The 25,950-nt window shown below is 32.5% G+C and overlaps 1 protein-coding gene across 3 annotated transcripts; it reads right to left on the minus strand.

Moving 5' to 3' along the window:
- Window positions 1–1,250: 1,250 nt before the first annotated feature.
- Window positions 1,251–25,950, minus strand: LOC119835558 (galactose mutarotase-like). 3 transcript variants are annotated; one of them, XM_038360464.1, is made up of 10 exons: window positions 7,477–7,810; window positions 7,276–7,369; window positions 7,033–7,196; window positions 6,628–6,837; window positions 5,511–5,598; window positions 4,439–4,586; window positions 3,859–3,964; window positions 2,552–2,647; window positions 2,189–2,299; window positions 1,251–1,405 (listed from the first exon to the last, which is right to left on the minus strand). In XM_038360464.1, the coding sequence occupies exons 1-10, from the start codon at window positions 7,795–7,797 to the stop codon at window positions 1,313–1,315; spliced, it is 1,431 nt and encodes a 476-aa protein (XP_038216392.1). In that variant the 5' UTR covers window positions 7,798–7,810; the 3' UTR covers window positions 1,251–1,312. The 3 variants fall into 3 exon arrangements, with proteins under 3 accessions (XP_038216392.1, XP_038216391.1, XP_038216390.1); XM_038360463.1 differs by lacking the exons at window positions 7,033–7,196; window positions 7,276–7,369; window positions 7,477–7,810 and adding exons at window positions 10,022–10,195; window positions 25,658–25,950; XM_038360462.1 differs by lacking the exons at window positions 1,251–1,405; window positions 2,189–2,299; window positions 2,552–2,647; ... (5 more) ...; window positions 7,276–7,369; window positions 7,477–7,810 and adding exons at window positions 8,391–9,277; window positions 9,535–9,830; window positions 10,022–10,195; window positions 25,658–25,950.

Below are 25,950 nucleotides of genomic sequence, written 5' to 3' on the forward strand. Positions count from 1 at the left end.
CTCCTTGCACCCATATTTTATAAAAAAGCAAGTGTAAATGTAAGCAAGTTATTTAATTCTGGTGATCCTACATATACTTATGAAATTATTGTAACACCGATCTTTGCTGAAGTTTGAATTACAACTGTTGTCTAGAAGAGCATAATGAAGAATTATACATACATACAAGCATACAAAGAAACAAGTGAAGGGACATTTAGAAATAAGTTTTTTTATTATATCTATTATATAATAATAGCTGCCCAACGATGATATTCACAGGCTTGTAGACCGAAAATGACTCTCTACAAAATATAAATTGTATCTGAATTTAAATATTTAATGCTAATAATGCATCTGTGATGGGGTTAGTAAGCTTTGTAATGTGATGTTTTTAAAATCTTTAAAAATTAGGTTCATCGAAATACCTGTAATTTTTTCCGTATAAATAAACTTGAAAAATCTGAAGAGCAGAACATACTCGCGCAATCTCTTTGTGTACCTCCTTCATACTTGCTTGTATTAAATGGACAGGAACAAAATTTTCTTGGTGATGTGATCCCTAATCTTATACCTTTAAACGAGCAATTCTTGTATATATATATATAATTGGAATCTCGGAATCGGCTCCAAAATTAGTGAATAATAATACTATTTTGCTTCGTAGATAGCTGGACAACTGAAATAACACATAGGCACTTTTTATACCGATATTCCTACGGGATACGGTTACGCAGCACGCTTACGCGGTTTCTACCGCGGGTCACAGCTAGTATTATTAACAGTACACTCACGTTCTACGTCACTTCTTTGGAAATTTACTTCTATTAGCATTTATATTCTCTGCTGTATTTACTGATTTAATACCCATTTTGAGAGAGGTGTGAAATATATGTAATCCGACATTTTATTTAGCGGTGGACGCAATCTTACATCGATTTATGTGATACCTAGCTAAGATCCACAAACTGGCAACAAAAATAACCGCATCGAAATCAGTCCATCAGCTACAGTGCAACATGCAGACACACACACACACACACACACACAAATAAACACGCGCGCGCACACACGCACATACACACACACACAACACGGACACACACACAATATCCACATCAAACTTATAACACTCTTATTTTTAAGTCCGGTTTAATATTAAATACTTAATACAACACAGGCAGCCACTAAAATTTATATCTACAGACGTAACATCACCAAACAATATAGTTTATTTCGGAAGCAAAGAAGGTTTAATTAAATAAATTTAAAACAATTTCACAACTGTTTATTCACCACAACATTTTCACAGGTCATATACGATTTTTTCTTATTAAATATATTTTCCCAGTAATATACCAAATTTGTACTGTATTCGATGTACGTAGACTTCTCCAGGATTTAATACAGAGTTCGGGAAATTTTTCTGAAAATTTAATGTTAATTACCCACAATACACATAATTTTATCACAATATATTATTCGCTTGAAATGTAGTGTCCTTTATACATTCTTGAAATGGTAGGAGCGCCAGCGAAGTGATAAAATTAAAAGCACAATAAAAACTTTTGAGTGTCCTAATCTAATTTCCATCCTCAACACAGCTATCACCACTTTCATTGGTTCTCATATATTTTTTCCTGATATTATTATGTTGGGAATTGAAATTGACACTAGTTCACATAACACTCTTATTTCTAATTTGTCGATAAAAGCAGCCTATTTATATGACAGCGATCTTGCACACAACCATATTCAATTTGGACTGTAATCAACCCACGTGCCCAAAAACATGTAGGTTCTCAATAAAACTGCATTTTTTTTCGTTTCGCTCCTCAATAACTCCGTGTCCGATAATGACGTTATTCTTTTGCTTTTAGATATGAAATTATTGTTGTTTGGTCCGATTATAGAAATTGAAATCTAATCTGTGGTACAAATAATGGACAAAGGTTGTCCGGGACGTCGGAGAAGTGAAGAAGCTGCATGACTACGCTGAATTTACGCACGGGTCAGCCTTTTGCGTTTGATACCAACGAGGCTTCAAAGAGACTTAATGATCCCACTCCTACTAATATTATAAATGCGAAAGTTTGTAAGGATGTGTGTGTGTTTATTGCTCTTTCACGCAAAAACTACTGAACCGATTGCAATGAAATTTGGTACGTAGATAGCTGGACAACTGGAATAACATATTGGCTATGCTCACATTGTTCACTGCGTCAGGGTAGTTTTGGGGCATCAAACAGAACAATCCATGTTTTTTGTAGTGTGTACCCTGTTTACCCATAAGGGGCACGTATCCAAAACTTTTCTTCCCCTGAAACAGAATATTAATAGCAATAAGTGTTGCTACATAAAGCGTACTACAATCCCAGGTTTATTTAAGTTCTAATAACACAAAAGACAACCTTCGAAATGAGATCGTAATGATTTTGATTATATATCAACTAACAACTAATAAACTTTAATCAATTTTGAATAGCTATTGTTTTTGAAACTCTGTAGAAATTCTATAGTTTTATAAGGAAGTGTGTGTTTCTAGACATTTCTAGAATATTGAGTGATTCACCTCACTTTCCTCTTCATTCGCCTCCTCGCCATTCGCACTCGATTTACTGCTTGCTTCACTCTCAGACTTGTGTTCCTCACCGACCACCTCGGCGTCCTATATCGTAAAAAAATAACAAAAGTGATTTTACTCGCAGTATCCACCGACATACAACCGGCATTCTAAGAAGGCCTGATCACCAAATCCAACATAAAAATTAGTCCTAAAATCTGTCTATCGTGTTTACATAGATACGATATGGTTAGATCTGATAAGGAGTGAATGTGCTACCGACTATAATAGAGTGTGACGAAGGAAAATAAAAATTTAAAATACTTTGCTTCAAATTGTTATACATGTTCAACAAACGTACTTGAACAATAATTTTACTTCTTCGCACCAATCCCACCTTTTCATATTTAAAATCATTAAGAAAAAATCGGAATTTCAAATAGAATTATATAATTTATTCATAAAATGAATAGTATCAAATCAGGTTATCGCTTTTGATGTACATTGTACTGGCGAAATAGATCAAGCATACGAATCTAAGCCCTTACTCGTGACAGAGTCAGAAAACTAATTAAACGGATTAAAATCAAGCAAAATTCGCATGTGTTTATAGAACATGTTACGTATAGGTATATCGCGATTACTATTCAAATAATCTTCAGAACACTTTAAGGTTTTTCTTCATTGCAATAACACGTGAAGATGGAATAGGATCTCAAGTCACGGTACGAATTTTACTATGTTCTTTCTCTGCTTGTCACAATACGTCCTGAGCGTTTTGGTTAGGGCGAAGCCAAAGCTGTTTTTCGCTAATCTTTTTCGGTCTTTGAGTGTAACACATATTATATTAAAAAACTGACTGTACTTAGTATCCTATATATCATCTATCTATCTAAAAATGAATACATCATTTTGCATTTCTTCCACATAATGAATTTTAGACTACAAAATACAAAAGGAAATTTAAAAATAGGAAAACATACAATTAACAGTTTTAAACCGCTTTTAAGAGTTATTATAACAACTCAAGTATAATGTGATAAACATGCAGTTGGATGTGGGACAAGGGCATTGAGGTGACGATGATAATTATTTAAAAATATAGTATTGTTTATTTTAAAATATATCAGATGATGTCTTACGCTACCCAAACACATACAACATATTAAAATTGAAACTTTTAACCAGTGATAAGAAAACATTTGAAAATTGATAATGTCTAATTTAATTTTGTCATATTATTCAAAAAGCTGAATTTACAAAACGTTTACTCTCGTGTGATTTGAAATGATTAATGACTATTGAGCTGTGAGTACCTCAACGATCTTATCAGGATCGGGCAGGAGATTTCCCGTGTAAAACTGCATACCAGGTTGGCTGCTATACACTTCTAATACTCTCCCAGATCCAGGGTGAAGTACACTAAAAATATATATTTTCATGTCAAGGAAACAAATGGTAAAGTAAATACGCCGGCACCGTGGCTTACTATCTTGGTCGGATGTCCATTCAAAATTTACAAAATGAGATGTTTCGTAGTAGTATCATAGTAGTTTTTCTGTAGATACACGCACATCTTTGTGTAACTGATGCAAGTTCTGGTATAGACATACATATGAAACTATTGCTCAATAGGCTAATGATACTTAATATGCTGAAATCTGATTGTTTCCAAGTTTCTGCCAAATATTAAAAAAGCTGAGAACATAATCACTCCTACTGTGAGACTTCAGATTAAAAGAACTATTTTGGATTAGCAAACTCGTTATCGGCGAAAAAGTGTAATGAGGTGTATTATCACTTATAAAATCATGTCGCTTATTATCGCAAGACACGTGTTGACCATTCGGCCATTTCCGTTTCGGGGTATAATAAAAACAGACTAAAAACACATACCGTGATTGAAACGTCAAGTCCTGTTCGGTGCCTTGAGAGACACAGAAGTTGATATCATAGCCTCCCAAGGGTATGCGAGGCAACATTGTCCTCAGAACCCGGGGCACTCGGAAGTCGTAAGCTGTTCCTCCAACTATTTTCTTTTCGCCTGAAATTTCATAGTATTACCGATTACATTATGTCCCAGAAAAAAAGCATTAAGAACAATGACTATTTCAAATGGTTTATTTATTTCTACATTATTTTGGACATGTTTATTTTATGTATGTGTATACGTAGGTTACTGTACCCTTAATTTTAGGTATTGTTTAAATTTAAAAGTTCTGGAACCTTTGTCAATAATGAGGCTCTAGTAGCTATAGTATATTTGATCTAGTAATATATTTAAAGCAAAAAAAAATATATCAATAATAAAAAAGCTTGAAAGTATAGTGCATTTTTTCACATAATCCCTTAGTACCTGGATGACCGAGCCTTGCTCGGTATTTTTTTTATTTTTATAAATTGTGTTTTTTGGAAATTATATTTAAGTACGAATTACATACTAATAAAATGACGTAATATGAATAATATTTTTCATAATAAATTGGGACTACTCAAACGCCTCCTATTTGTTAAAAAAGTAAGTTTAAATCGATAAAACACGAATAAAACACGAATATGACATTTTCTAAAAAAGATTCATAGCTAGATCGATTTATCGCCCCCGAAACCCCCTATATACTAAATTTCATGAAAATCGTTGGAGCCGATTCCGAGATTCCAATTATAAATTGGAATAAATATACAAGAATTGCTCGTTTAAAGATATAAGATTCGAAAAACATAGTGGTAATAAGTAGATTACGAAAAAGTATGCCCTCTCTTATAAATATTATTTTCGAAAAAAATAGTAGTCATTGTTTTAAAAGCACACATAACAGATTTTTCAAGTAAACACGAAGCTTACAACTCGTATCATCAACAACTTCCTTTACTTAATGTTTCCTACCGTCACAAGAAATCCTGTTTACATACAAGAGTGACTATGCGTGTACAGAGCATTAATTTTAATATAATGTTATTAATTTACCTGTTACGAGACCTTCGTCGTCGACAGCTGTATACTTGTCCGCATTGATTGTGAAAATATGGTCATACATTGTTTCGCAGCCCGCATGCTGAAACCACAATAATGGTGTAATTAATCTACTCAGATTAAACTTTGTTGGTTTCTTATAGTACCAATTATTTCATTAATCTCAAATAAACTTCGATATATTCGAAGCGTGATATAACGTAATGACTGTTACTTTTAAATTTCCAAGTAATGAAGGAAATAAACAGAATCGTTTAAAGTATAGATATCAATTCAATTCAAGGTAAAAAATAAATAATAAAACCGACATTTTCAACCTATTCACGATATAGAAAACGGTTAGGTCGAGTTAATTTTTTGCTCCCGCAAATTACTAAATTCTACGTGAATAGCAGACCTTAGAGAAATCGTTATTTTAGACGTGCCAAACACCATCTACTATTGAGCACGTAAAAATCACTCTAAATTGAATATTGACATATCTATTATATGGAAATTGGTTTATACGACAGAAAATTTATATTAGCCCTACCAAAGCGCTCTTTAATTTGGAGTGTAAATGTAATGTGCTCCGTTAAATTATCTGGGAAAACAATAAAAAATTAATCTAGTGGGACAAGAAACATGACCATCTATTTGTGGTTGTGTGTGTAAAAGAAAATCCTTCAGTGCAGTATTTATGACGTAAAACGTATGTATGTACCGAGGATTTCATATCTAATCGCTCGACATGTTTCTATTCGGGATATATTGGAATAAGAGCTAAAAACCCATAGCAATTATCAGTCAGTTTAGTAATCACAGCTCATGTAGTCATCCATGAATAATGCAGTTATTTTTTTGTTGTTGAGACACAAACAATAAATCCTCTCTAAAAACATTTTCAACAAACTTTAAAAAAGGAGGGGCTTATCAATTACTAATATTTTTTGGCATTGTTACCTCAAAACTTTCGAATGCGTGTACCGACTTAGATAATTTTTTAATTTGAAAGCTGGCGACAACCTTGTGGTCCCGTTTATATTTACTATAGTTGTGACGATTTGAAGTTGATTTGGGATTTGTTAAAAATTTTTATTAAATGTACATAATTATGTAAAACTGAACATACATGACCAGCTAAATTGAAATAGGACGCGTTGCTCAAGTTGACAATTGTAGGTTCGCTGGTGGTGCACTTCATTTCTATTTTCAGCGTGTTCTCGCAAGTCACCTCAAACGCGACTTGAGCCATCAGCGTCCCGGGGTATCCTTCGTGAAATCGCTCAGATACGTGACTCATTATCACTTTATTCCCAACTACATATGAACGCCAGTTCACCTGAAATTTAGAAGCTGTCGTTGTAAGGCGTTATTGGTCTCCTTATTTATATAGCACAATACGTTAACCATATCCAAACAAAAATATTCTGAATGGTGTGTCTATTCGCATAAATGCATAAACGATGACGATGAAGTAAATCCAAAATTATATAGTTAAGTAAGTTATTATTTTTTTTGTTTCAGCATTATTTACCTTATCGAATCCCATATAGCCACCATTATAATGATTATGACCTCTGTTCGTAGATAGCATGTACATCCGCCCCGATGGTTTAACAACCATTGTGCCTTCTCTGATATAATTTGCATACCGACCTATGGTCGCACCAAAGTAAGGATTTCTTGCCTGAAAGTATTCTGAAAATGGAAAAGATTAGCTCAGTTTACCTAAAACGATTTTTTATTTTACCATTTACATCATAAACTAGCAATGTACCTTCTAAAGTATCGAAACCTGCAACAACATCATCTGGCACCCCCTTACGATCCGGTACTTGAATCATTGTTATGGTTGCGCCATATGTGATGATCTAGATATTATTTTAAATATTACTTTTATGCTTTATGCTACAAAATTAAGAGAAACACATATAGATGTTTCGTTTTATTCTACCATGTGTGTTCCGTTAATATTTACCTGAACTGTCATTCTGTTTTTAGTTCTCCAAGTGTACCTTCTTACAATATCGATGTTAGTACTTGAGGCACAAGGACTCTGCTCACCTTCTGTACCTTTAATTTCTTTCAATATTTTGGAAGACTTCGTGAATACATTTGAAGACGTACTTTTGGCGGCTCGAGGATAATCTTTTGGCATGAAACCAAACCCATCTACAATTAATTCTACGTCCGGAATTTTAGTAGGTGCTGGCTGCGATTCAGAGGCTTCTTGTTCTTCTTGTTTTTGTTCTGGTGCCCCATCACCACTTGCTTTATCGTCTGCCTCAGTGTCTGCCATTTTTACAAGAATTTAGTACAGTTTTTGTAAAATTATTATAAAATTGATTATTTTTCCATGTATTTATAACACTATAATTTTGAAAAATGCTTTTGATTGACACGTTTCTTTTTAAATTTTGTTAAACTATTTTAATAATAAGCTTATAAAAAGTATTCATAATATTGTCATAATTCTCAATTCTTGTGGGCGGAAATCATGAGGAAATAATATAATACAATATTGTATAATATTATTTCCAAATGATACCCGCCCAAAAAAAATTACTACAGTTATATACAAGTATAGCTGGAAATGTAAAGACCTACGTATGTAATAACACAGGTATTTTTAAACTATAAAGTACGTATCCATAAATATGCACAGTTATTGAATTTCTTCTCTACAAATATTGGAAAGACACTTATTTTCAAAGCATTCATTTTCATATTTTAGCGTGTCATTGTCATGGTCTCTTACTCTGTCTTATGTTGCGAATCAACACAGAAAATTCAAGGCCTTTTACGTTGCTCCGAGGCCATCACTGCTTTCGACATGTATTTCAAGGTTAAGTTTCAACGCGTAACGCTTAAACCCACCAAATACAAACACCATTTTTAAATTATAAACATTTATTTTATCATAAATAAAAACGGCATCATTGAATTAGTAGTACACATTGCATCATTATCACTACGGCAGTATAAAATATAAATAATATTATATAAAAGCTAAGATCGCGCAAACGATCTGCTAAGCTAAGTGTAGTCTTACACATTACAAGGTATTATAGCTTTGTACATGATAAATTTACACCCAAAACACCTTTACGCTTTGCTTATCTAGTTCAATAGAGTCGGCTTTCCACTTCTCGGTTTCATGTATGATGTCTGGGATGTCCTCCATATATGTGATATCTTTACAGGGCGATGGTGGTATAATGCTTATGATGGGTATGCCAATTTCTTGAAACGAATTCATTGAAGAAAAGCCACTTTCATCTTCTATAAAATTAGACACCGGATTGAATTCACTTTTCTTGTACATTGGAAATACTTTTACGTCTGTTGCATCGAGCCTATTCTGCGAGTCATCATTGTCACACTTTAATTCATTGGAATCGTTTCTCAAGTCGGAATTGAATGATGCTTGGGAAGCGTTGAAGTGTACATCTAAGAGTGCGTCTTTCTCTATTTCTAAAGAATTTGTTACGGCTTTGTACTTTTCGTCATTACTCTCAATACGTAAGTTCGTTGGATCAACCGTACTTTGTTCAACAAAGTTCAAAGAATCTTGCGTTACAGTTTGACCAGTTTCCTTAGTTTTATTTTCATCAAACTTTTGCAGGGAATTTTCTGAAGCGTTGTCTGGAAATGCACATGCAAGGTCAGGTATCTTAGTACTGAGTACCGTGTTGGCAAGAGTGATCAACCGCGTCATTTCCTCACTGAGCTTGTTAGCGGTTTCGTTTTCGGGGACTAAGGATAATTTGGAACGGCTCCTGAAAAGTTCATCATTCAATATAATAATGATATTGAAACAAAGAAGAAAGTGCACAATGTGAACATTAATTTTCGCATTAATACTGAAAATATAGGTCAAAGCCATTAAGATATCATATATGTATAAATTATTATAAATGAGCACTTAATTAATAATATTAACTTCAAATTCATCGCAACACCATATGCTTTATGAAGTAATTACTATTTTATTTCACAACAAGTTAATTACGACTTAAGAATAATTGTAACTTACCAAACATTGCTGCAATCTTTATATCCGTTAACATTACTAATCGATTTACTGATTTTTCTTGTACTAATTTTCTTGGTGGGACTTATGGAATACTCGATATTTTTATTCACGTGTACAACGGAACGTGAACGTGGCAAGTCAGTCATATTGAGAGATCTTTGTGCAATTCTCGGGGAACCCTTGTCGCATCTAGGGGACGGTTCATTTTTCTGGCATTCTATATGCTCCTTAACTCTGTTAAGGAAAGTGACTATTTGTTGTAGTAAAGCTATATGCATTTGCCTGTTGGCTTCAGTCTGAAAGTAACGGAGTCATTTTTGCAAATATGAAAATTAAGAAGATAATACACAAAGAAAGTCATATTCACACATTCAACAGAAAAATTCGCGATATTTTCAACAGTCGCAATGCATTTAAAACATATTAATCAGTTCATTGGTGCACCAATAATAATAATTAATGAAACAAATACCAGAAATGTATATACCTGAGCGAGCTGCCACCTCAATGTATCGACTTCCATGTTTAAAGCGTTTACTTCAGTGCGCCGAATGTCAGATTTCTTAAAAATAGTCTTGTCTGGAGGTTTTACCACTTCTCCGTTTTGAACTAAATTGCTCGTCGTCGAAAGTTGAGAACACTGCTCAATTCTTTCTGGAACCTGTAACGAGTAAGACTCCATTACTCCGGAACTGTGCCATTTTACTATCATCGATCATTACACTACAATTGAACCGAGATTCCGAGAAATCATGCATAGCTCAACACTGATTTCACATAAATTACTGCAGTTTTATATCTATTTTAAATAACTATGGGAACGTCTTTTGAATAGAATAATGATATTTGTTCAGAAAATGAAAACACTGGCATGACGTTAAAACGGTAAAATATAGGCCAAAACAAATGTTACGTAATAAGACAGAGACGCCTCTATTCAGCCTCTAGTCATTATCAATCGTGAGATGGAATAGGTGCCTTATATAAGTGTAAATTATATAAAAACAGTCTAGCGGAATTCTTCTTGCGGCTCCTTGTGAACAAGTGGCAAAAAGTATGGATTGTCGATTGTGATTGGCAGTGTCATGGTAATCCCACGCTTTTGCTTCAGTCGGTTGCTTATTGACCTGTATGCGAACAATGCAAAAAACTTGCCGACACCCGTTACGTTTATCAGACCGACAGTTACAATGAAGAATCAAATAATGAACATCAGTGAAATGACGAGATTTAGGTTAACGTGTGAATAATAAGCGTATTACTCGCCGCACATATTACCGCTGGACGTGTGTAAATACTAAATAAATTCTCAGAGAGGTTTCTATTTTTACACATTACCAATAAAAACGGATAAAAAGTGAACATGTTTAATAACAAACACATAAGTGAGGGTCTTAAACATATCATAGGTCGTTCCGGTCATGCCTTATATAAATTCGAGCAAGCAACCAATTTCCGCAGATGTGTTGCGTATGGAATATTAGTGCCGAAAGAACCGTATACAATGATACAAAGACCTCTTCATTTCATTGTATGCAACTATGTATCTGCTTCTAATCTTATTTTCGCCGTTTTATATTCGAGACCTGACGCATTATTACTTACATAGAGATACTAGCAATTTTAATTAAAAATATGCACATGATAAACGAATAATTTCTAATATTATTGTACTGTCGCAAGTGTGCAGTTACTAGAAGTACAATACAGGAGGAGAATGGATTATATTAGTTCATACTACTGCTATGAAAGACATTATACCTAATATGTATGTAAGATGTGTGTTTTGGCGAAAAAAGGATAGAAAACTATAGCAAACAAACGAAGAAACGACCTCCGCGTTGAAATTGAAAACGCATGAAAATGGCATATTTAACTAGTTTCACGATATCAGTTACCTATATGAAGTTACGATCTCCTGTTTCATCCACCTCACATGTCAGAAGCATCAGGCTGGAACCACGCACGAAGGCTGGCGCGATACCTTATATTACGCACCCATTGCCCATTAAATCGGTCAATGATAACGAGAAATTGAGTCGTAAGTTCAGACCGAATTATTTTCACAGTTGTTACGCAAGCATGAGTCATTGTTTCCACCTAGCCGGGATGTTTTGGTGGGTCGTTTGTGGCTGCCATTTGTTAGGTTAGAAAAGGTTATTCAAAATGGTCGGTTAGTGTTGTGAAGCAAACTCGTCATGCGCAAGCGGCGACGCGTGACGGTAGCATCCGGCGCAGACCCTCGGAAGTAATAAGGCCCAACCCTCACGTCCCGTCCCTGGCAAGTGCACTGGTGATTTAATCACATGTTATTACGTCAATAGGTTTAAAAGGTTCGAATGTAACACCAATGAGTTGTTACCGCCGAAAATTTAGTCTCACCTGTATATTTGTATGACCATTGATATTTCATTTCATGAGTTTATCTTATTGTCCTGATTCGGATGGCTAGGATTTCCTTAACGTCTACTCTCTTTATGAGTAGGTGAGGCATTTAATTGATTCTTTCTTTAAAGCGTGCTTTTTACTTTTATTTTTTCTTTCTTTGTTTATTTTATTGAAAAAAAAAGTCTTTAGTAACTATATATTAAATTGTGAAGGTGTTTTATTAGTCTCCATGTAGCACATTTTTCAGACTAGGTACCTACTTAAAATGCCTTTTTGTTGTTATTTTAGTTTACTAATTAAGTGCTCATTAGTGAACTATGGCAACCAAAGGTTAGTGCACTATTTAATCATTACTCCCTAGACTGCGTACGGCGCGTTCCACTCGGTTGCATTACATAAATGTTTTCTTAAATTGTCTACAATTGTATGCTATGACTCATTGTTTGCTCTACTAGCGAAATTACACAAAACTTACTTACTTTTTGGTTTAGGGTGAATAAATTAAATAAACCTGGTTAGTATATTGAAAGGCAATGCTAATATTTTGCTTGTGATAACTGACTTCATAGAAAACGTAGTTGTAATGAGTTATTAGAAAATGTTCTAAAAGATCACAGCCTGTGTTTAATTTATACCATTCGCATCCCTTTACATTAATATTTGATAGAAATAATCAACTCTTTGTTCTACTATTGAACATTATAAAGACATTTCATCAATATAATTCAAACCAATTGGAAAGGATTATTTTTGAAGACGTCGGTTAAAAAAAATAACCAGCAATTGTCAATGGTACATACAAAAGAATTTAGGTTTTAATTAATTCAATTAAATTTGTAATATTAGCAAGATTGTTGGCTGTCAATGTGGCTATCAACTATCGTATAAAATATCCGTTTATTAAATAAACATATTAGTGAAGCGATGAGGCGACCTTTACATCGTTTAGATGCATTGTCCAACCATTTCTTTTTTTTTTTTTTATTCTGTAAAAAAAAAAAAAAAAAAAAATTAAAATTCTTTTTATTCATGTAACCATTGTAATTCATTTGCTACGTTTTTAAATATTCATAGAATTGTATCTGCGAGAGTGTTCTTTCATAGTGGTATAGATGTGTTGGTAAAATAATTTTTTTTTAATTACTATAATAAAATATCAAGTTTAAACGTGTAAAACCCGAGATATTATTACAAATATAGGAAAAAAATAACCTAATAAGATTGGTTGTAATGAAAGTGGATAGCTATTGCAGTTCCGTTCAAATGAATGTACCATTCGAAAGTGGTATTTGACGGATGTATCCATTTTTTGTGTATTTCTCTTTATATTGATCAACATCTTAATGCTCCATGGTGTAAATTTATACTCAGAATCCGTAAACATAGTCGCGAATTGATGGCAAAGCTCCCTTACGTAACACCCTAATCCAAGCTTAATCAAATGTAACTCAATATATCACGATTTCACAGTGTTTTGTTTGTTGCTTGATTTTTAATGGAAATATGTTAATTTTGCAAATAAAGAAATACAACTTTCTCTAACTCTACATTTTGACAGACGAGTAATTGGCTATGCGAAAAGAATTTAACATAATTGTAAATAAAGAAGAGAGTATAGTTCAATCTCGAAAATATATTTACTTGAAAATAATATACGTACTTTTTGCTCACAGTTCTGCCCGCATAGCGAAAAGAAATACAGTCCCCATATTTTACCCGCCTAGTTCCCGTTCCCTTGGGATTCCCGGGACATAACCTATCTTAGGTTCTTTCTCGGTTCTATCTTACTATTTTTTTACTAAATTTCATCCAAGTCGGACATGTGATTTAGGTAGGTTAGTGTAAAAGGGACAGACACACAGACGGACAGAGTTTTTTTCGAATTTCCAATATTGCTAAGGGCTGTAAGCTTAGATCGCAACTAAATAAGACGGTCTATACAACTAATTAATATAATAATTTGAAATCGACACACGTGTTGTAATTCGATATGAAACGCTTCATTGAACTAACGGGTCTTTTTTTTCTTTATACCAGGTCACTTTTATTTTCGTTGAAAAAACTTTAGCAATAATAATGTTTTTTCTAAACTTTCCACTTCAAATTTCTATTATATATAACATATTGACTACATAATATTACGTATTAATTATTGATTTAATACTATAATTAGAGGATTACTTAAGTTTGATAAATTATAAATAAATGTTACGCTCGAATCCCCTTATAACTGATAAATATTTTAAATTAATGTTACTTTTAATACATCGAAAAGAAAAGAAAATACACATTTAATATGTTTAACATGATAATGCATTTCAAATTTAGCATAACATTTATTTTATTGATAGAGAACTCGAGTATTCCGGATTGCAATATAATTTGAATTTCGCATTTTAAATTTTATATATTCCAGAACAATTAAAATCAGTAACTAATGGAAATTAATATGTGATTCGTTTGATATAAAAACGAGCAATTGTTACATCAGCCAAGACCGAATTATCGTAATTTTTTGCTAAATTGCTTGTACGTATGACAAATTTATTTACAGGCTTATAATTTGTTTTATCCTTTCTTTTATCGTCAGGGTGGGATCCGCAGACCCGTATCCTTTTCCTCACCCTTCCCAGTCCATTCCCTGATTACCGTCGTCAATCCTTTCTATCCTTCGCCCCTTAAAAGAGGGCAGCTATTTACAGCGACCATGCATCTGTAAATATTCATGGGCGGTAGTTAGCGCTTACCATCACGCAAACCACAAGCTCAGTTGCACGCTATTACAAAAATAAACATAGATGTATAATTGTCCTATCCTCTTAATTTCGGGCCCATTCCCAAACGACCAATACCTTCAGCTGATACCATAGAAACGCTCCAAAGCGAACTTATCATTCGCTGTCATGTGTAAAAATGAGGGTATTGTTTTAAACTCGTGAACACGACGAGCGGTGTCATAATGTCCAATGCTCACGAAAATACTACGGCGACGTCGGCGACGCATATTTAATGCGAATGCGCTACCGGATCCAATGTAAATAAAACACAACCGACACGAACATCAGACGTGATAAACATACACGAATTTAGGCCCACTACTCACTGACTACAACAGTATCAAATGTTACTTCATTATCGTCTGCTCCCTAATGCAACATTTTAATCATTTATTCTAGTATTCGTCTCATATGCCCTACATAACCTTCATGTATAGTTCGTAGAAAATATTACAGTATCTGAACCTAACTTCAAAATATAAGTGTAATGTGTATAAGTGTAAGTCATAACCGTGAATTGTTTGATGGCCGTGGTTAAAAAATTCTGATAGTACTTAGTTGGAAAATAACTGAGAAATATTTTTCACTTCCAATGTTCACACACATCCAATCTAATGTAAGATTTTATGGTTAAAAATCTGTCACTAATTTCTGTTGAGAAAAGCAATTTATATAGCAGCAAATATAGCAGTGAAATACCTAATGTGCCCTGTCTCTCATAGTGGGGCGTGAGGCAAATGATATGCATGCCTACCAGAACGAGATATTTTTTTATTCGTCCCCACCGATCTACGCTCACGCATTAGCCACCACCAAGGAGGTAGTCAGAAAAAAAGATCTAATGCTGTACCATATTTGCCGAAGCAGATATCAGGATATAAGAACGTAAATATTTTAGACTAGCCGCGCACCGCGGTTTCACCCGCGTAAGTCCGTATCCCGTAGGAATATCGGGATAAAATATATATGTTATTCCAGTGGTCCGGCTGTCTACCTACCAAATTTCATTGCAATCGGGTCAGTAGTTTTTGCGTGAAAGAGCAACAAACACACACACACACACATCCTTACAAACTTTCGCATTTATAATGTACTAACATTCTATCCTATCCTATCCTACTAAGGATAGGATAGGATAGGATTAATCATACGAAAGTTTGCTTTAAATTCATTACATTTTTAACGGTATATGCCATAAATCTTAATACAATCAATTTAATTCAATATGCATTTTTTTATATCGATTATTAACGCATTTACCAAAGCAGTTAGACATTATTTTTTCTCCACTTGCATAATATTTATATATTTGTATACAACGTAGATTTGTAAATAAAGATAGAATTAAAGACGCCACTATAATTATGTAACTCTCCAATATGTGGCAATGTATATAAAAGTCCTAAGGTTACGTAAATAAGACATTTTTTAAATAATAGTGCGATCTGCATATAAATTGGTTCGTAATACGAGTTAGCATTTTATTGTGTTCATTTAAATATTTATTTAACATATCAATACAATAGCTTTTAAATATTAAGGGGACAAAATATTTATAAAAATATTTTCTCAAAAGTAACTTGTTAGTATCATGTTACACGAGATTTGAAATTTTTAACCGACTTCAAAAAGGGAGATTTAACTGTATTAATAGTAATTGTTAACTAACTAATATTATCTAATAATAATCATATAAAAAATATAAAGAGTGAATGCGCGATGAAAACGAGACTTTTATAATTAGGCCTATAACTAACTAGCCTACCTCATACATGCATTTAAACATAATTAGGATTAATCGATTCACTCATATTATCTGATGTTTCAGGATAACACGATGATCACTGTCCCAAATCTCTAGAGACTACATATTTACAAATTTAATTGTATTGAAATGCATAAAAAGGAAACGTTAATCGACTCAATCAAGCAATATACTTACGCAACTGAATTATCTTGAGCTGGTGGTATTTCCTTAGTTAGCCGTGGCAAAGTTCCAAACATTTAAATTTCTAATCTAGATAAACAAGCGAGAATAATTCATAGTGTTACGTGTATGCAAAGATGTAACGTCGCTATCCCAAGTCATGAAACTGTTTAATATTCATGTTTTAAGGAGAAATCAAAGGAGTAGGTATATTTATAACTCCCTCATATTACCCTCATAAGAGGCCCGTGTCTCTGAACCGGGGACGTAATTGGCTGTGATGAAAGAAAGAAAGATGAATTCGAGAGTATAAATAATAAATATATAAACATTAAATAAATCAATAATAATGTGAAGTTTTATTTTTGTTAATCCATTTGAAAAAGAGATAGATATAAAAGCTAAATTATCATCATAAATACATCATTACTGTTAATATTTATTTATGTTATGTTATTGTATAGAAATTTGTGTTGGTGTTTAATTTTGTCATTTAGATAAACAGTGTTATCGATATAATGTTAAAATATCATATAGCTACTAAATAACAACTAATATTTTTAAGAAAATAACAGGAGGAACTTATGTCACAAAACAGGTGATGGAAAGGGATTAAAATTGTGAGTGTAATCTAATATTAAACATTACAGAAAAAAATCACTAAAACTCGGCCAAGTGTAAGCTAATCTAAGGAACAATTAATGGCCGTGCCAGTCGTTACTTATCCTCGATATTTTATTAATTGTTGTTATAGCGGCAACAGGAATATATAATCTCTGAAAATTTAACTATCACGGTTCGTGAGATATAGCCTAGTGACAGATAAACAGACAGACGTACTCTGATAAGTCATTGTCAATAATGGAGATCTTTTTACTAATAGTTTTATCTCCATAAATTGTGAAAAAAATATCATCGTTATTCGTCCAATAGCAATCTTAGCCAAACTTCAGCTAAATTTTGATAAGTTTAGCAATTAAAATTTATTTTTATCAAAGTTTTGTAATGAATACTGAAGCCGTTGAAATGGAAACAATGTCGATAACATAATACTTAACACCACTGAGCAACCACAACTCACTGCGGTTTCATGAACTGAGTCAATGCCACGACGATTCCTTTCGTTTGATAACGATTACTGATAGTACCTTTCAAAGAGATAGTTCAAACAATCCAAATTTTTTTTAATTGCTACGATGTTTTATTAAAAATAATAAAAAAATTATGGTATATAGTTAAGTTATTCACATTCTAAAATATATTATATTTCATTTTTATTCGCGCGATATGAGAACAGCTTGGCGCATTCCGAATTCCTGTTCTGTTATAAAATTTGCTTAATTTACTTTTTATAACGTCAGCTAGTCTTGCTAATTAATTCAGGCGGTTCGATTTCATTTTATAAAATGTTATTCGTCTCAATTATATAAAATTCATGATTAGATTAATAGTATTAGACACTAGACATATAGTTATAGAAAGTGTTTATACAAATCATAATATACTAAAGTCGATATTTACGAAATGACTGATATAAAGCAACTATTAAACCAACAGCTTATACAAGAAATTTCTTCTGAAGCTCCACATTCAGGAGTAATAAATACCGCCAGATTGCCATCAACCTACTATGGAAGCCTTGTCTGGAATTTAAATACGATCACATTGTCATATGTGGTATGCCTTATGCCGTGGACGTAATTATTCGCATCATATAAACCAGCTGACGACCCAGTGCCGCTGAGGATAGAAGCCCTGATCATAAATAAGAGGCCTTGTATAATGTATCGCACTATCTTGATTAGACTTTACATGATATACACACAAAAGAAAAGTCCGAGGTAAATCTCGAGCGAAGTATTTCTAGGTGTTTCGTGTGTAATTCTATGGCAACGCGTATTATTTCATTATATAACCTAACAGATATTAAAAATTTTGTAATAACTTTCCTGAATTGAACCTGAGACTTAAACACGATCTCCAAGGTAACCTTATGCACTTTTCTGACACGTTTGTGCTTTTTGTTGTAAGAACGCGTCTGCAAATGAACGTGTTTATTCTTAAGAATAACGTTCATTTCTTCTCACATCTCGTTTGACCTACTCTACTATAAATTATAATTACGAGTCTTTATTTCACAAATGTGGGTAAGTAATCATTAAATTGATGGTACGTTTCTTATTGCGCAAACACGCTATTCCTGGCTGAGAGTGTTTTCAAACTCGTGCACTAAATAAAATAAACAATTAAAGCTAGAATCTAGCTAGCACACGTCATATATACCGTAATACTGGGTTGTTTGTAAAACAGTTTTATACACCCACCTATCAACGGTAGATCCCGCTCACCATTGTGTCTTATTGTTATTTACATACGTGTAACAAGCCTTTTATGACCGTGTCACATAATCCTAGTTCTAAACAATCGTTTATAATTACTGCTTTATTGAATACGTTAGAAACACGGTGTATAACAATTCCTTTATACTATGCGGCTTAGTTTCTATTTATTTCTAGTATACAACAAATTGTTATATTGAAATAAATATCCAGCTAAATGTGAGGATTGCTCTCTCGACATAAGACTATGGTCTTGTGAACAATGTATAGTAAATAATACCTGGACTGGTGTTGGTCCGATGGTTTAAATCCGATCATAACTACAACGAAAAGAGTGTATAAGCGTATGTGTGTCAAATGCATGATAATGTGTAATGTTTTTTATAGAAATAATGAAATAATTAACTTGTATAATGATTATTTATTTTATAATCTATTATAAACAGTTTTATGTTATTAGTTGAGTGTACCAAATTATTTCCCGTAATAATATGCATAGATAGTAAGATTAGTAGTGGATAATAAATACTCCTCGTAACTTTAAAACACAAATACAATATTAAGAAAACGGTAACACCATAAATGTTAGCAAGCTCTTGTTAAAATGCAAGGCAGGTGGAAATATTACACAATAATATCCGTAAGTATATAAAACTACAGGAAGCAATTGATACATTACAGGATGCAAATGAATTGTCAAATTTTTATCAATTGCAAACAACATAATTACTTTGTCGCCTTTATATTGAAGAGAAAGTGCAGTGTTGGATAATATGTGAAACCGTGAGACTTAACCTTTCTGATTTAGAGACTAGTTTAGGGTGCATGTTACGTGATGAAACCTAGGCGTTGCAGGTATTGCGATTAATTGTATAGAATAAGCACAGAGTAAGCTTTGTTAGTCTAGTAATAAAATCGATCGTTCGAATTAGAAAAGCAATGAAGGCGTTACGTGTGCTGACGAATGAAGATTACCTAATTACAATAGGCTAACGTTATACATCGCCATGTTGAAAACAAATGCGTCATTAAGAAATGAATATCATTTATTGTTCTTATTTTTATTGAATTGTATGTCCAATCATAATTTTAATTATTGTTAATGTAAATCATTATTGACATAGGAAGTTCGGTGCAATCAGTATTAAACTAAGCCAGAGTGGGTTTTTATAGGTTTATTGTATCTTTACAAGTAAACATATCTTTAATTTTGCGACATTTCATTTGATATCCATAATGATAGGGTAAAGAAAAAGAAACAATTCCACCGCCCCTTTTTTGATTTGTGAGCGCGATTTTATTCATTTATATAGCCTATGTTACTATCTACCGAAATTTTGATATTTAAATTATGTGTGTATGTATGTATGTGTGCCAAACAAATGGACAGGCATAGTGACGTAATCACCTACGAAAAACATTAACCCCCTTTGGTCAGTCGTGTAAAAGAATAATATATAATATACAACTTAAATAGGTACATGTTTAAGAAGATATTATGCAATGATATTTGAATTATCTATGTACTTACAGGTATATAGATATAATAGATATGCGCGCAGTATCAAAATGTACTTATCAATTTCTTACTTAAATTTTATCGGGGACCATCCGTGAGAAGTCTGATAAAGTTTAGACCATGCTTGTTCTATCTTTTATTTGTTTGTTCTCTATACAACTTTAAATATTTTTATCCCGCTTTCAAACATAAAATAGCAAACGAAATCAATAGAAATAGCTATCAAATAGCAAAAATTTGCAATTAGCAGAAACACATGATCGCCAAATAAAAAATTTAGGATATAAAGCTCCCAAGGACGGCAAGTTTAATAGTTTCGTTAGAACACGTTCCAAGAACTAAAAGTAGAAATCATTCATCGTAATAACTTACTTTCTGCTCCAATATCTATTCTACTGAACGATACAAATAAAAAAGACTATTTTAATCGATCAATCCAAACTATTGATAGAATATATTTTTAAATATGTTTTAACAACAGTTTCACACGAGTCAGTTTCTATCATAAGCATAATATTATTACCTAATTTCTATGACCGATGGCAAAATTCATCATACCTTGATAGCTTATTAATTTACATTGTCAAAACAATTTTCCAGAACTTGGTATTCTTTATTTTTATCAGGTGCAAACGATTTAAATGAGAACCAAATCGTATAAAAAATAGCCATGTTCCAAAGTTTTTACGTAAATCTTTAATGACCGTTTTCTCAGCGCTCGTTCGTGATGAAGAAGAGTAAATATTTGCCACGCAAAGCCTTGATATAACTGGATTCATTCTCAGGTCATTCCTTTTCATGTACCTATTCAAGTTTTTGCTTCTTGTTCCATAAAGTCTAATTATAAATATACACAAAAAATAACACATATCCCGTATCGTAGAATCAGCATCCACATTTACTATTGTGAAGTTATAATGACAGCAATTATTAACAAAGGAAACTTTTTTTATCAAATATTCGCCTTATTGATGGCGGCCGATGGCTAGCATATTTTTTTCAATAAAAATTTTAGCTCTGCCTGTTTTAAATTACAATTCGCTGTGGCTAAACGACTCTTAATAAAAATGGAACATAACTGGTTTTATAAGAAAATTCTGAGTAAACCACTTACTAGTCAAAAAATAACTGTCAAGAAACATTTAAGTACAAATTGTGAAGATATGGCAAAAAGCAAGTCATCTTTCGTACATGATAATCACGAGAAGTCTGCTTTAATGTGGAGAGTATGTATGTCATGATCGTCAACATTGTATATATGGAAAAAATACGATGTTATTTTAACTAAATCGTGTGACAGGGTCAGTTTATAAGAACTTTATAATTATTTAGTACTAGCTGCGCCCCGCGGTTTCGCCCGCGTAAGTCCGTATCCCGTAGAAATATCGGGATAAAATATTGCCTATATGTTATTCCAGTTGTCCAGCTGTCTACGTACCAAATTTCATTGCAATCGGTTCAGTAGTCTTTGCGTGAAAGAGCAACAAACAAACACACATCCTTACAAACTTTCGCATTTATAATATTAGTTAGTAGGATTACATTATATTTAACACTTAATGTTTAATAGGAAAACTTTATTTTGTAATTAAATCCTTAACGCCGCTTGAAATACTAAGACCACAAAAATATGATTTAAACCCAAGTTTTTATTAACAGACACTAAACGGCATCGTGTTGTCTACCAATTAATTAAAGCCATTTATGTGTTACTCGTTACACGACTATTACTTCGCAAATGATCCAACACACTTTTATTTAATATGTAAATCAACTATTACTGATTACTGATGCATTCAATTCAACTCACGCTATGTATTTTGTTTCCGCAATTTGTCCAATTTATAAATTATAGCAATAAGGCGAATATATTTAACTCACATGTAATGTAAATTAAATCAACTGCAATATTAGGTTTACTGTGTTTATAATCATTGTATTTAGATCTACTTGGGAATATTTTTCACTTTTTTAGCTTCATCTGTATGTTTGTATGTAATAGACCCTTTAGGCCCGATTTAGGCCCGATATTGACACATTTTAAACGGACAGATTTAATTCAAATTTTGTACACTTATCAAGACACAATGATAATATAATAATTTATAAACAGTTTGTCGTATTATCTCATTAGAATCGTCAGTATTAAAAAAAATCATACATACACACTGTTAAAAAACAAGTGACACAACTATTAAAGCGTGATGTTAAGTATTTACCTATTGGTATTTATTCTAGGTTAACAATTTATTTAGATGTGGGCCGTGTTATCCGCTTTATTGTAGCATTTAGCGTTCCGATTGTGACAATTGTAGTTGAATTAATTTTTGTATTCAACCTCATATCTATATATGTGTATATATATAGACAACATGGAAATTTTAAAGTACGTAACTATGAATGATGCGTACCATTAGGTACATATGATATGTTCATGTTGTTCAAAAAAGATATTAGCACATTTTTTGTAAAAAGTTTAAAATTAATACTTATGACTTTGACGTTTATATAAAAGTATTTAGTATAACTTAAGAAGTATGTTATATATCTATAGCATCGAGGTTCTTCGTTAAACTGCTAATTTGCTCCCGGATGTTAGGCTACGGATGACTGCGTCCAACGAAACGTGGGAGCGATCGACCCCTCTTTACATCTATTCACCTGTATTGTAAAAAATAGGTATTGGAGTTCAAGCAATATTCGCTTTGTAAATAAGTATAGCAGCTCATTTTACGTATTAAATGGACGACAATTTTGATAATAGCGTAACCTCATAAAAATTAATTAGTAGTTATTGGACCGTGATGCATCCTTCCTTTTTGTTTTATGGCTCAGTCCTACTTTCAACTTTTACTGATTTATTAAGTTAAGGGTGGAAAAATGTTTATAAGTTCATTTTTCTACTTTTACCCTTATTATGACTGTCTGAATGAACTTAAAAAATATAATGATTTTATCCGCAGTATCGTGAGTTTTTAAGACTGGATGTCATTCAAGCTCTATTATTATCTATATATTATGCAGTAGTCTGTTATATACTTTAACAATAATTTATGAAGGACGATCGACGAACGAAGCAAGATCTTAACGCGAAGATTTTACTTCTAAATAGGGTTTAAATAGATTATTTTTCAGAGTTATCAAGATTTTGTAGCATTTAATTTTTTACAATTCGAATGCCTTCAGTCATACAATAATTTTTTCCTCTCACAAGCGCCCAAACTGCCGCTACGTCAAGGGGAACTCAATGCTGTTTATAAGAACATTTCTATGAATTCTTTTAATTGATTTTATGATTCCCACATCAAGTTAACAAGGAGACATGAGGCCCAAGAAACAATGCCTGCTCCTTATCTTCCTTTCATATCACGCGAACGTTTCTTACAAACAATTGTATTGCAGATTACTTATACGCTTCCGCCACAATCAACTCTTGGTTCAATTCACACCCTGCATATCACGGTGAATGAACACTGATTGCACCCAGGATCTAAGCGTACTTTAGCGAATAAAGAATATAATTATCTCCCAGCCAAATGGTGGATTTACCATTGCTCTGCTGGAGAAGCAAAATTTGGAATGGCTCTTTGATTTGCAGAATTCTATGCTATTAATATGAAGCTAACGAGTTACGAGTAAGTATGCTGGTTTGTTTGGTTAAACGCTATTATATCGGAAGTCCTTACTGGTTGGAATTAAAAATTATTGTTTTTTAAGTGACAAGAAAGACTGTGTAACATAATGCTTCGCCTTAAAAAAATGTGGCAAGTGGGAAAAATATATTATTTTTGACAACAAATGAAGTTTCGCAGTTTGTGTCAGTTTTTTAATAAAGGGTAAATAAGTACAGAGTTCATTATTATTTCTCTTTACCTTTCAACCTTTAAAGTATAAAAAACTAAACGGCCATTTTATTATTATTTTTGTCATAGTCTAGTACTTTTGCTAGATTCGATTATTTAATTTCGCTCCTAAAAGTTTGATATGTTATGATAAGTACAAAATTAATTTTTAAGAAAAATAAACCACGTAACAAGTGATAAATATTTCCAATTCCTAAGGTGGTACAAAAAAATAATTTACATATACGGGTCCTTAACGAATAGTTTAAAAAGACGTTTGTTTCTAATGTTAATTTCATACTTATAGAATAAATACAATTAAGATAGTCTATTTCTATAGAACTTCTAAATTAAGCTTTTGTAAAATATATAATTTTTATATATTTATCACGTAACATTCAACTAGAAATTTTATTTTCAAACATAATCCATTGTGCACTATGTTAAAAATTTATATTCAAGTTTCAATAATCAAGTTTAACACATTGACAACTAAACAGCTATTTATGAAAAATCCATATCGCCATATTTAACTGGTTTCTCCGTTTTAAAATTGTCTAGCCTGTACCTACTAACGACAATTAATCAAAACTGCATCTTTGCTAATACCTAAATCTCAAATGTTATAACCCGTTATCTTAAGAATACTATAAAGTAGGCTAAGTAATTATTTAGTAATTGCCATCAGCGCTTTTGCTTGCTGTTTAGTATAATTTATGTATTTAATGTTAATAACATAGGAGTATTTTCGTTAAAATGTGTCAATGTCTGGCATTTATGAATTACAAATGCATTGTATTATCCACGCTGCAAGAAATAATGACCTAGAAACGATTATGATTATAGATATCTGAAAAATAGTCTTCAAACTAACTTTTACATGGAAATGTATTTAAATTTTCTATAGTTTACATATTGTCATGATTATAAAGGTTAAGAACTAATTATTATAAGCATGAAACTTTATTTATAATATTACTAAAATTATATAATTCTATTGAATTTTAATTGCCTAGATACTCATATAATTTACATTTTTTTCTGCACAATATCTTATAGACAACTGGCATATAATTGTTAGTAAGAACTTCGATGTTAACGTTATAGTTTCAACTGTTTTATTTATTGACATAAATTAAATGTAAGGTACCTCATTGGTGAATTAAAAGTGCACAAAAATTCATAAGCATTAAGTCATCGATACATTATTATTAAATTCAATGATCAAGAGTAATCAAGTATAAACAGACAAATTAAATAAACAAAACATCTCTTCATTTAACGTAAAAAATAACTTCGCAATATTTTTACACAAGAAAAAAATCACTTACAATATTTGGGCTGTCTTGATTGTCTGTTTGGCATAACTTAAGCGCAGGATCCCGCTTTGAATTGACGGCAGGTGACCAGGAAATATATCTATTCGAAAGTTTCCTCGCAAAATTGCTCTTAAAATCCTCACAACGCATTATGGATTCCACTGGTTTATTAAATTCATCTTCAAAACTATCGTTTGAAGCCTTCTGTTGCGCGAGCATTTTGAAAACCGCCGCTTTAAGCCATCCGTTGGAATAAATAATGCTCGCATCAACGCGACCGTTACCTGCCAAGGTTACATTTGAAC

The sequence above is a fragment of the Zerene cesonia genome, chromosome Z (genome assembly GCF_012273895.1).
Source record: "Zerene cesonia ecotype Mississippi chromosome Z, Zerene_cesonia_1.1, whole genome shotgun sequence".
NCBI lineage: Eukaryota > Metazoa > Arthropoda > Insecta > Lepidoptera > Pieridae > Zerene > Zerene cesonia.

Coding starts and splice junctions, on each gene's coding strand:
- LOC119835558 (XM_038360464.1), bottom strand. CDS start 7,797: ATGGCAGACACTGAGGCAGACGATAAAGCAAGTGGTGATGGGGCACCA. Junction 7,197..7,275: donor AGGTTTCGATACTTTAGAAG/GTACATTGCTAG, acceptor TTCCATTTTCAG/AATACTTTCAGGCAAGAAAT. Junction 2,300..2,551: donor CGAATGAAGAGGAAAGTGAG/GTGAATCACTCA, acceptor ATTCTGTTTCAG/GGGAAGAAAAGTTTTGGATA.